Genomic DNA, 12,682 nt, shown 5'->3' on the forward strand with positions numbered 1-12,682 from the left:
GGTATTCCCCTAGCCCCACTCTCTTTCCCATCCCTGAGAGCTTAACATGCCTTCCCTGGGAAAATTCGCAACCCTTCAATGTGGCAGGTCAGCAGGGACCATTTTACTAACAGGGAAACAAGGCAATTCAGAAAAAGCTGTGCAAGGATCCATACCAAACTGTTCAAAACGGTATACTAAAAAAGAGTGAGAAAGAGACTCAGTAACTCTTGTATCTCACTATTTGCCTTGTTAATGAGCATTATTGATGTTCTGATTTTAAAATATAATAAAGTTTAATTTTTTTTGAAAAAGAAGGAAAAACTAAGGCTTAGTGGGGGAAAGTGACAAATAGAAGGCCACATGGCTACGTGGTGGGTCACCCACCTGGACCATGTTAGGGAGCTCTGCCCCTCTGCTTTGACTTTTGGGAAATAGGGACAGAGGAGGCTGTTATGGGGGATGTGGATAATGAGAAGGCACTAGGCTACAACTGCCGAATACCTGGGGTGGGGGGAGGGGAGGGTCAGGGAGCAGCCAGGGCACAGACAGAGGCGGCTGGGGGCCAGGCCGAGCACACTCACCTCGGTAGATGACTATACTGGAAAGCCCTGCCCCGGCCCCTGAGATCTGCCAGAGCCCTTGGGGCAGAGTGGAAACAGTGGGGATGATCTGGATGGATCCAGCAGGGAGGCTGAAGCAGCTCAACAATGAACTGGAAGGGGGCCCTGCAAGAGACAAAGGCAGTGAGGTAGTCTCCTCCATAGCACCTAAGTTTGTAATCCTGTTTCGTGGTTAATTAACATCTGACTCCCTTCTAAAGGATTCCCATCTCCCTGAGAAAAACAACTGTGATGCCTTGCCCATGGTGGTGTTCCTGGCACCCAACAGCGTAGCTGGCACAGGGAAGGCACTCAGTTCATAGCTGATGAAAGCATCGGGCTTGTGGGTGAATTCCCTAATTGGCGAGGAATCCCTGCTGTGTCTTTCAGGGCTGCGATTCCTTCCTGGGCATGTTGTCCAGCACAGACTGAGTCGATGGGGACCCTGAGGATGGGATGGGCTGGGACAGACATGGGTGTCTACACTATTAGGCGGGGAATTCCTGTCCCTGATGGCTCCTGCCTTAGCTACACTTCAGGCACCTCCAGGGAGGGGGGAAACCCACCCTCTCCAAGCCCCTAACCTACCGGGCATCAGGACAGTGTCCTCCAGCCGGGTCTGGCTGGATGCTGATTCCTTGTTGAACAGAGCAGGTGGTGCTGGGCAGGGCTGAGCCAAGGAGTCACTCACTGGCCCCACCAGGAAAGTGTCAGTCACCATGGGCATGGTGAGGGGCTCGGCTGTGAGGAAGAGGGCTGTGTTAGAGGCTGGGTGAGATGTGGGTGGGTGCCTGGAGGGGCCTCCCTGGCGTGGGGAGGACTCTGGGAGTGGATCTCTCTGCTGGCAGTGGAAGGAAACTCCTGTCCTCTTCTCAGCCCTGGGTGAAGCTGGTTTGATCAGCAATTGCTCTGTGCCAGGTAGTCCCCGCACCCGCAGCCTGCCCTTTGTGACTGGGTCCTGAGTGCTTCCTGCCATGGAGAGCTAGGGGCAGGTATAGCTCAGTGGTAGAGTGTGTGCTTAGCATGCCCGAGATCCTGGATTCAACTCTCAGTACCTCCATTAAAATAAATAAATAATTGAACCGAATTACCTCCCCACGCGGGGGAAAAAAAAAAAGAAACATCATAATAAACAAACAATAAACTTTTAAAGAAAAGGGTGCTAATGTCAACTTGAAATTAAAAAAAAAAACCCTATGAAATAGAAACAGACCTATGAATAGGCTGTTGGCCAGGGCCCCCACCACCCTCTAAAGTACCTCCCATCAGACTGGGCAGGAGTTTATCTCTTCCATTAATTGGGAGGTCCAGCAGGGTAAAGACTTGCCTCCTCCATCAGACTGGGAGCTCCTTGAAGACAGGGACTGCTTCTCTATCACCCTGGGGTCTTCATGGGCAGGGCCCCTGTCTCCCTCATCAGATGAGAACATTCTGAGGGCAGCGACCAGGCTTCCTCCATCAGACTAAAAGGCTTTCATTCCTCAGTCTGTTCCCCACAGAGAGGCTGGTCTCCCCACCTTTGCAATAATAACTGGGTGGAAGGGGAGGGGACAAGATGGGAGGGGAGGAAGCATCTGGGGAGGGGATGGTGAGCTTGGGGGAAGAGGCTCACTGAGGCATGGGGGCTCTAAGGAAGGCAGGAAGGCACTGGGTAACCAGCTGACTCCAGGTGATTCTGCACTGGGAAAGGAGAGGTGGGGCCTGGAGGGGCAGTGGAGCTAGGTGGGGTGGGGGCGGGTGTGTCTCAGGTCTGACTCAGAATTAAGAAGAGGGAGGGGTTAGGGGAGAGGCTTTGTAGGAGGAAGAGGAGCTGACTCTCCCAGCAGTCCTTGAACTGCAGAGCACAGGCTACGGAATCATGATCTTGGTTTGAATCCCAGCTCCACCTCTCACTTGCTGTGTGATCTCGGACAAGTGGCTTCACCTCTCTGAGTCTTAGCTTTCAAATGCCAGTTTCTTTCTTTCTTTTTCTTTTTTTTTTTTTTTTTTTAACATTTTTTAATTGAGTTATAGTCATTTTACAATGTGTCAAATTCCAGGGTAGAGCACAATTTTTCAGTTATACATGAACATATATATATTCATTGTCACATTTTTTTTTCGCTGTGAGCTACCATAAGATCTTGTATATATTCCCCTGTGCTATATACTGTATAATCTCGTTTATCTATTCTACATTTTGAAATCCCAGTCAAATGCCGGTTTCTGTGCGCACCTGTGGAGGCCCCCGCTTTCCTGCCTGGCAATCTCCCTGGGCCCACCCGCCCTGCTCACCTAGCTTCCTGTGCTTCAGATCCGCAGGCAGCTCCTCTGGGAAGGCTATAGAGAGAACACCAGAGTCAGCAGCTTCAGGGAAAGGGTGTCCCAGACCACGAGGGGCTCGCGGACTCCAGCAGGCTGTATAACCTTGTCTTACATGGCTAGGAAGTGGCCTTCAGGTCCCTTTCCCTCTGCTGCTTCCGACCACTTCTGCCCCGACTCATCTGCTTAAGCCCAAGCCCCAACTTGAAGCACCCAGGGCAATGAGGCACTGGAAGAGGCAGAACCACAGAGGGCACACAAGATGAGTTTGAGTTAAAAAAATAAAATAAAAATAAAACAACCTGGTTTTGGTCCTTTCTTAGCTGTGAGTCTTTGCAACACAGCCTCTCTGAGCCTTTGCTCTCTCATCTGTGAAATGGGGGTGGCGATTCCCACTTTGCAGGGGTACACTGGAGGTCAGTGAGTGAGCATCAAGCAGGTAGCACTTCAACAGAGAAAAACCCTATGTGTCCCTTCGCAAGGGGCTGATGAAACCAATTACAGCTCACTCACCCAGTGAAATACCACGCAGCCCTGAAAATAATCAGGATACTGAAGGATGTATGAGGCAGTACTGGTGTCTGCAATTTACTTTGAAATGTGCTAAAAATAATCTATGGCCATACCACCCTGAACGCGCCCGATCTTGTCTGAAATGTGCTAAAAATAAAACGGATGGGTTGGTGGATGAATAGAGGGATGGACAGATGGACAGAGATGTGTTGAGGTGAATATAGCCAAACACTGACAGTATAATGTAAGTGGTGGGTATGTGGTTGTTTGTAGTACAATTCTTTCAGTTTTCCTGTATGTTGAAAAGTTTTATAATAAAATATTAGGGAAACTATTTATCAAATAAAAAGGAAGGAAGGAAGGAAGGGAAAAAATAAAAGAAGGAAGGGAAATTCTTTGGCAGTAGGACCATGTGTTCTCCATCAGTGATACAGAAATGACCTACCAGACATGTTAAAGGGAGAAAGCCAGGTATAGAAGACTGTAGGTAAATGTGGTCATTTATATGGATTTTTTTTAAAAAAAGAGCTGGCTTTTAGGCAAATAGAATATTTCCAACAAGACAAAAAAGAAATTGGCAACATAGGTTGTCTTCAGGAGGGAAACGGAGGGGCTAGGGGACAAGGGTGGGAGGGAGATTTTTTTTCACTGAATAGTCTTTGCACCTTTTGAATTTTTATACCATGCACTTGTTTACCTGTTCAAATTAAATAAATAGGTACAGGGCTGACACACAGTCTGGCACGGAGCAAGTACACAATAAACACTTGATTAACTATTTTGCCTATTTTATGGAAATTTTCATTCAATGGATGTTCACTGAGGTGCTACTGCATCCAGGCATGTACCAGATGCTGGGGGTGTGATGATAAGTAAGAAAGATAAGATCCCTATCCTCGTAGCAGGGGGACTAAGCAAAATGCTTAAGTAAAATAAGCCCAGATTATGACAAGGGCTACAGTGCCAGGAGAGACACCAACAAGGTAAAAATAAGTGAGGTAATTTATATGGAAAAGGTGGTCAAAGAAGGACTTCAGGAGGGGGTGACATGTTAGACAAGACCTAAAAGATTCAAAGGAGAAAGAATCAGGGGAAGGGCATTCCAGATAGAAGGAACAGTAAATGCAAAGGCCCTGAGGCTGGAAATATACATGGGTTACAGGGATGGAAAGAAGCAAGGGTGGCTGGAGCATAGTGACTCATGCACATCTGGAGAGGTGGGAAGGGCCAGATCACACAAAGCTTGTGGTATGTATTTTGTAGCCATTAGAGGGTTAACAGGGGGTGCAAAATGATCTTATTTGCATTTAAAAGCCCATGTTGGCTGCCAAGTGAGGACAGATTAAGGAGGCAGGGAGACTGACAAGAAGGCTTAGAGAGATGCAGGTACTTGCCCAAGGTCACGCAGACCATAAATAGTTGATCCAGGGTTCAAACCCAGTTCTTGCTGACTCCAGAAACTGTGCTTAAAGAGATCTCCCATAAACTCAGGGGTGACAACCAAAGTAGAAGGCGAAGCCAGAGCCCGGAGGTCCTTTTGGCAATGGCAATCAAAACAGCCAGGGACAGAGAGCCACCAGGAGAAGGGCCATCTGCTCCCTCCCAGGGTCACCAGGGAGCAGTGGGGAGGGGAGAGGTGGGTGGGATACCCAAACCCAGGTGGAGAAGACAGGAGGGAAGCAACTGGGAGCCACAACAGGTTTTAGAGCCAAGACAGGGCCAGGAGTCAAGCAAGTCTAGGTCACATCAGGGAGGGGCTCACTCACGTCTTTTCTGACTTTTCTGTCCTGCTTCCTCCAGCACCTCCACACTCTCACCGATCATTTCTTCCAGTCCTATGTGCTCGACTGTGGAGAAAAGCCAAAGACAGCAACATACACGGTCAGTGGACTGGTGAGCCACCATTGTCCCTACGTTGAAGAGGGATCTGACCACTCATTGCAAGGTGGTCGTCAGGTGTTATAGTGCTCCCCAAGGAACAAGGAAGGAAATGTAGACTGAGCCAAGAACCCCCCCAACTTACTGAAAATGTCTTTGCTCAGGCCCTCCAGCTGGGAATCCTGGAAGACGTACTGGTCCAGTTCCGCTGCCCAGACAAGGAAAAGTGCAGTCAATCACCAAGTTCTCACCGAATGCTTATTGTATCCCTGGCCTTGGGCTGGGCAGCAGGGAACTGTGACCTCCCAGACCTGGCACACAGTGGGGCTCAATCAGTGTTTGCTGAATGAATGATCACATTAATGAAGGAACACTGAAACTTCATGGGCTCTTGATCTATATCCATGAAAACTTATCTACTGCTATAAAGTAGTGCAATGCAGCATAGCAGAGTTGTCTTAGGTTTGAATTTAAATTCTAGCTCTATGCACCCCCTCTCCACTAGCCCTACTAGCAATGCAATCTCGGGCCAATTACCTAACCTCTCTGGACCTCCACTTCCTCATCTGTGTAATGAGAATAAATAATGCCTACAACCCAGGGATGGGTAGTGAGAATTAGAGGCTCTGCATTTAAAGCAATCAACACAGTAGCCAGTACACAGTAGACACTCAATAGATGGTGGTTAATTAGATGAAGTGGAACATGGCTTAGAGCCAATGGGAAGACAATTATGATGACAAGAGGTAAGAGGAGAGACTGTCTAGTGGGATGGGGCAATCAGGGAGGGCTTCCCAGAGGAAGGAATCCTGGAGACCTTGAAAGATGGGGGCAGAGCCTGGGGGCAAAGTGGAGGGCTTTCTGGGTAGTGGGAACAGAGTGAGGCAAGGTGTTTGGGAAACTCTAGAGATGGGTATCTGCAGTAAGAATTTCATGTTGGGGAAAGGCAGGACTTGATTTTATAGGCAATGGGGAGCCATATAAAGCTTCTGAGCTGAGGAACGGCTGAGGGCAGCAGTGATGGTGATGATGAAGATGATGATGAAGAATGTGATAATGATGATGGTGTTGATGGTAGTGGTGGTGTGGTACCTCACACATTGAATGCTCACTCTTTTCAAATTCCTGTTCTAAACACTTTCTGCAGACACTTCTTCAATTCTCACAGTCACCCCATGAGGCAAATGTGATTACTATTCCCATTTTATACATATGGAAGCCAATGGGTAATATTTCAGGATGCCTCAAATGACTGTATGCCAACGGCTTCTGGGAGCACAGACTCGAGGAACAGACTTGGGTGAAGCTGCCTCCTCCGCTTCCTCCCACTTCTGTGTAGATGCCCCTAAGGGGAAAAAGCCCAAATTACTCATTACTCCCCCCGGTTGTGATGAATTGTGAATGTCCTCAGCCCCAAGCATTTCTGCTTCCCCCAGGTAAATTCTCAGAAAGGAAAGGAAGCAGGCAGGCTCTCAGTTCTGTAATTTTTGAGACACGTACGTTTACTGCTCCTCTCTGTTTTCTGCCCTTGTGTAATGCTGGATGAGCCATGTGCTAGGGAGAGACTGGCCACATTCTGTGCCGAGCACAGACCTTCTAAGTGATGTTCTTGGGTTGCCAGGACAGGGGCCACTAAGAACATCTGTGCAGGTTGTTCACTGTCCAACGGTGTTCAGCCAAGAGGGCAAATGGGGGGCAAGAATCCAGCTTGCACTTTAACAGCCAAGCTGTTACTTCTTAATGGGAGTTGCATCCTCCAGAAAGAGTGTTATCTTTTTCTAATTCAGTGAAGCCTCTGTATGAGACAGTGGTGACCCTGGTGAGGAGGAACCCTTTACCCCCCACCGCCACCAAAAAAACACAGCAACAGAAACACCTCTCCCCAAGAAGTTCTGCCCTTGTCTGAAAGCTGTAGCTCTTTTTAAAGCTGCAAACCAGCCTCTCAGCTTAAGCCTTAGCAAACCTCCCTACCCTAGATTCTTTCCTTTCTGTGGTTAATACTAACTATTAGTATCTACTTTCTTTGTTTTTGTAAGGATTCAATGTGATAAAACATGCTCAGGGATTAGCATACTACACGTGCCCCCTAAAAGGTAGTTATTACAAATACTAGAGTAGTTTGACTTAGGAGTGGGGGAGAAAGAGAGGGAGGAGTGTGTGTTCTGTGCATTGTGAGAAAGAAGGAAGAAGAGCAACAAATAGAAAAAGGTGTAGAAATTGAGGCAGAGGATGTAAAGGTGAGGTTTGTTTGCCTGGTGTTCACTAGTGAAGGGTTCTATTTCCCTTGCCATGTCCAATCTCCCTTCTTTCCCCAAGTCTCCATCCTTCTAGCCCTCGCTCCCCATCCCCCTTGCCCTGAGTTCTGAAGAGCCTGCTGGCTCCTGGTGAATGGGTGAGATTAACAGAAGAGAAAAAAGAATCTTTCCCTTCAAAAAATTTTTTCTGGACTCAGACTGCTTCCTCACCGATATTGGCATAAGCCTCCTTGGTCTCTTCATCACCTTCCATGGCACACAACAGCCTGCTGAACTGTTCGCAGTTGATGGTGTCCGTATCGGGTTCTGGGAAGAAAAGCCACTTGGATGAAGCAGGAAAGATCTGGGAAGAGGGCTGGCGGGGAAGGAGGGAGAGGCAGGGCGGGCTGGGAGATGTCCCTGTTGGGAGAGAGCCTCGCAGAGAGCTGGAGCTGTCCGTAGTGCTGACCGGAGCTCTGTGGCCAGCACTTTCCCTGGTTGCTATCTCCACTGTAGGCAGAGAGGTGGGGAGGGGTTTGGAAGGGGCCAGAGGGAGGAGAGCCCACCTGAGTAGAGCTCTGTCTCTTCTTCTCCAGCCACATCCATCCGGTCACAGAGGTGGTAGAGTTGCAAAGGGTCGGCATTGCTGTTGAGAAGCTCCAGGTACCCGCCTTCTATAGGTCCCAACTCCATGGTGGCACACTGTCCACTGCCTGGAAGGGAGACACACGTAGTTAAATTATGGGGTGTTGGAAAGATGCAGAGAACTAACATCTATCACGTTTCCCAGGTGGGTCGCTCCGTGAAGGCCAGGGTTGGTGGGAGCCAAAGAAAGTGAGCAAAGGCTCTCATTCAGCACCTCTTATGTGGAGAGGAAGCCCTATGTCCTTCCTCCAAGGAACTTACAATCACACTGGAAAGATGCCCAGGATACAGAAGAGGGAACTGGGGAAGTGTAGATTCAAGATATCTCACACCTGGGAGCTAGGAGACTTGAGTTCTGCTGCTGCTGCTGCCATGAATGATAACAGCTAAGATGTACAGAGCACCCACTATGTGCCAGACACATGGGCTAGCACATTTAACACTCACATCAACAACCATATGAGCTAGGAACAATTGTTAACCTTGCTTTACACATGAGTAAACTGAGGCTCAGAGAGGTAAAGTGGCCAACATAAGGTAACCCAACTCCAAGTGGAACCGGGATTTGGTACTGAGCAGTCTGACTCATGGACCTGTATTTTAGGGTTATGCTCTCCTGCCTTGGGTGATCTCGAGCAAATCTGTGCTCTTCTCCATGTTTCAGTTTCCTAATCTGTAAATTGAAGGAGTTGGGGCAGATTTTGTCTAAGATCTTTTATTATCATTTGTTGGAGAACGTATCAAAGACATTAGGTACTACTTCATTTAATCCTCAAAACAACCCTGGACGTATCCACACAAAAAATTGCATACGAATGCATGTAGAAGCATACTTCATAATAGCCAAAATATAGAAACAATTCAAATGGCCATGAGTGGATGAAAAGATAAACAAAATGTGGTCTATCCATACAGTGAACAGTATTCAGATCTAAAAAGGAATAAAGTACTGACGCCTGCTTCAATATGGATGAAACTTGAAAACATTATAAGTGAAAGAAGCCAGACACAAAGTCCACATTTTGTATGATTCCACTTATATGAAATATGTAAAACAGACAAATCTTTGGAGATAGAAAGTAAATTAGTGTTTGGCTATAGTAGGGGGAGAGTTGTGAGGAAAATGGGTAACAGCTGCTAATGAATATGGGTTTTTTTTTTTTTCTGAGGAGATGATGAAATGTTCTAAAGTTGACTGTGAGGATGGAGCACAACTGTGTGAATATACCAAACATGCCATGAATTGTACACTTTGAATGAGTGAATTGTCTGATACTTGAATTATACTTCAATAGAGCTGTTAAAACAAACCACCGTCCCTGGAAGGTAGGCATTATTCTCTTCATTTTGCAGATGGGTAACCTGAGGCTCAGATAGGCTAAGCAGCAGCTCTTGCTGGCGAGAGCCAGTACAAAGACTCATCCACATGGCTCGAATGGCTAATGAATCCCTCATTCAGATAGTCCATGATCCTACAATGTGTTCATTTCCTGTTGCTACCACAACAAAGGTACCACAAACCTAGTAGCTTAAAGTAAATGAGTCTTATTCCCTCATAGTTCTGGAGGCCAGAAGTCAAAAGTCAAGGTGCTGGCAGGGCCATGGTCCCTCTGGAGGTTCTAGCGGGGAATTCTTTGCCTCTTCCAGCTCTGGGAATTGGTGTCATTCCTTGACTTGTGACCTTATGGCCACATCACTCTAGTCTCTGCCTTGCTGCTCACATCACCTCCTAACCTGGCTTTCTCTTAAAAGGACATTGGGGGAAGGGTATAGCTCAAGTGGTAGAGTACATGCTTAGCATACACAAGGTCCTGGGTTCAATCCCCAGTACTTCCTCCAAAAGTAAAATAAAAATAAGTAAACCTAATTACCTCCCCCTCTAAAAATATATACATATATTTAAAAAAACCTAATTACCCACTCAAAAAAGGACATTGATTTAGGGCCTCCCCAGATAATCCAGGATGATATTATTTGATGACCCTTAACCTAATTATATCTGCAAAGAACTTTTTTCCAAAAATCCCAGAAGGGAGTCCAGGGGTTTGATGTAGACATAGCTTTGCAGCAGAGGGGTAGGGGGCACAATTCAACTTGATGTACATGGGACACAGACACACGCTGGAAAGAATCATAGGAACCTTCTTGGAGGAGGTGAGAAGAGAGCTGGCTGTGAAGTCCAGAGGATCCAAGGTAGCTTTCTGAGTGCCCAGCCTAGGCCAGAAGAAAATGGAATCAAAGCAGAGAAAGGCTGTGAGAAACACACACAACTCACCACCACCTGCCAGCTGCTTCTTTTCCTTTCAGTCATCAACAGCTCTCACTAGCCGCAGAGGGTCTCGGCACACACCCAGATAGCACAGAGAATGAACTTTCCACTCCAACGCAGGGGCCCTGACCAGGACTGACTCTTTATGATGGGTTGGGTGGGGGCCGCAGGAACCCAAACATAGCAGGCTTGTTTTAAAGGTCTAGCCAACTGTGACTGGAGGAAACAGAACTGAAAGACAAGGCGGCCACCCTGTTCTTGGAATGGGGCCAAGGCTGGCAGGCAGTGGGGAGGGATCCATCTCTCCCAACACGTTCCCTGGTAGCCAACCAAGCAATCTACTTTTCTCTCCAGGGTGGTGAGAGAAGATCTCCCTGCCCCAAACCTTGCCTGCTGTCTGCATCCCATTTTCAATCTGAGGTCTTTATTGAGAGCCTACATTGTAGCACACTGCCTCTTTTCCCAGACAGTGAGATCTAAAGACAACAGCTCCAGACTGACTCCAGCAACTCCATGAGTGAAATGTGTGACTTTGGTCAAGTTACTCAGACTCTCAGTTTTCTCAAGAGATCTGCCAGGGACCTTCAAGTTCAATCTCCTTCATTCTACAGGAGAAGATGAGACCCTGAGAGGGGATTTACCTTGCGCAAGGCTCCAGAGTCTGCCAGTGCCCAAGCCTGTACCTGATCTCCAAGCACAAGACTCCCAGTCCATGCTCTTTCCTGCCAATCAAAATGTTTCCATTCAAATGAGCACCCCCATTTATCCAGGCTCAGGAATAGGCACCAGGTCCCATCACAGATGGGTGATGGAGGGAGGCATAGAGGGGAGGGGCCTGAAAAAGTCTAGCTGATTGACAAGCTCCACTTCAAACGTTGGACAACATCACCAAATCTGGTCAAACACCAGGGAAATACACCGACAGTACAGAAACAAAGCAACTCCCTTGAGCTTTAGAGTCAAATTGCCTGACTCCAAAACCATGCCTATCTACCAAGTCACCGCAGACTGGGCAAGTTCATAATATTATTTGATGACCCTTAACCTAATTATATCTGGAAAGAACTTTTTTCCAAAAATCCCAGAAAAGAGTCCAGGGATTTAATGTGGACATATCTTTGCAGCAGAGGGATAGGGGGACACAATTCAACTTGATATACATGAGAATCTCTTGGAGCCTCAGTTTCCTCATCTGTAGAATGGAAATAATAATACTTGGTAACTCATAAGGATTAGGTGAGTTAATTCATGTAGACCCCTTAGGAAGGTAACTGGCACTTAGTAAGTGCTTAATGCATGGAAGGAAATGCAGGAAAGCATTCAAGACATACATGATGAGCTCAGTATGGCTGATGGCCATTCTCACTCTCATTAATTCACCTCTTACCTCTGTGAGGTTGACAAAGGGACTTTTCTCCTCCATTCCTGAATTACCACGTTGTGAAGCCGAGCTTTCTGGGTTTTTTGCATAAGGAGACTCCACAGCCTCCACAGGAAGAAGTAAGCCCCACAACCAGCAGTACCCCTTGAAAGGTCTGCTCTCAGACACTCCCAGCATATACCTCAGGACCCTCCTGCGTCCCCAAGATGAAGCCTGCGCCTTGCACAGTTCCTCTTGAATAGGCATGGATTTGCAGCTCACAACAGATTTCTGCCTCCAGCTGCCCATCTGAGCTCACAAAGAGCCCTCTGGAGAAGGCAGGATGGAGAGTTCCAGCCATTTGACAGAGGAAGGTACTCATGCCTTGCTGAAATGGCCTGTCCCACGTCATTTCGTTGGAGAGCTTGAGTTTGAATCGTGGCTAGGAGGCCTTAGGCAAGTGACTTAACCTCTCTGAGTATCAGATTTCCCACCACTAGGCTGGGATAACGATGCTTATCTTGTGGAATCATCGAAAGGCCGAGAGAGGCTCTGTGTGGTGCCCCAGGCACACAGGAGGCCCACAGTCAAAGGAAGCCCATTGCATTGGGAGGCTGAGAATCTAGGCTTTCAGTCTAGAGCCCCCCACAGGGATGCAGTGCCACCCATTCATGCCCAGATCTCCTTGCATCTTGGCCTGGGATCTCCCGGTGTTCCCACAACCAAATTTCCTGTGTCTCTAGATGCTCAGGAAGTGCTTCAAAGGCTCCTAATTGGGTTCTTCCCTCCACCTGCAATTTCAGAGGGAACTAGGGGCAGGAGGCTATTCAGTTGCCCCAGCACAGAGCAGATCCTATAGGCCAGGAGCCCTGCGAGGGCAGGACACCCCCAATCTAGCTCA

General features: G+C 47.7%; 1 protein-coding gene across 8 annotated transcripts in view; it reads right to left on the minus strand.

The window, feature by feature from the left end:
- The window catches only part of CIITA (class II major histocompatibility complex transactivator), a 44,102-nt gene that overhangs the window by 14,740 nt on the left and 16,680 nt on the right, over positions 1-12,682 (minus strand). For 5 of the 8 annotated variants that reach the window (XM_010980047.3, XM_064478186.1, XM_064478185.1 and 2 more), the window contains exons 2-8: positions 8,074-8,220; positions 7,739-7,834; positions 5,419-5,481; positions 5,162-5,242; positions 2,856-2,900; positions 1,170-1,322; positions 564-707 (exon numbers count right to left, since the gene is read on the minus strand). In XM_010980047.3, coding sequence (XP_010978349.3) covers positions 564-707; positions 1,170-1,322; positions 2,856-2,900; positions 5,162-5,242; positions 5,419-5,481; positions 7,739-7,834; positions 8,074-8,220 — 729 coding nt within the window. Of the gene's footprint in view, positions 1-563; positions 708-1,169; positions 1,323-2,855; positions 2,901-5,161; positions 5,243-5,418; positions 5,482-7,738; positions 7,835-8,073; positions 8,221-10,293; positions 10,348-10,427; positions 10,547-12,682 lie in introns of those variants that run through there. The other 3 variants (XM_064478187.1, XM_031433238.2, XM_031433235.2) reach the window with 3 other exon arrangements.

Source organism: Camelus dromedarius, chromosome 24, assembly GCF_036321535.1.
Source record: "Camelus dromedarius isolate mCamDro1 chromosome 24, mCamDro1.pat, whole genome shotgun sequence".
NCBI classification, from domain to species: domain Eukaryota; kingdom Metazoa; phylum Chordata; class Mammalia; order Artiodactyla; family Camelidae; genus Camelus; species Camelus dromedarius.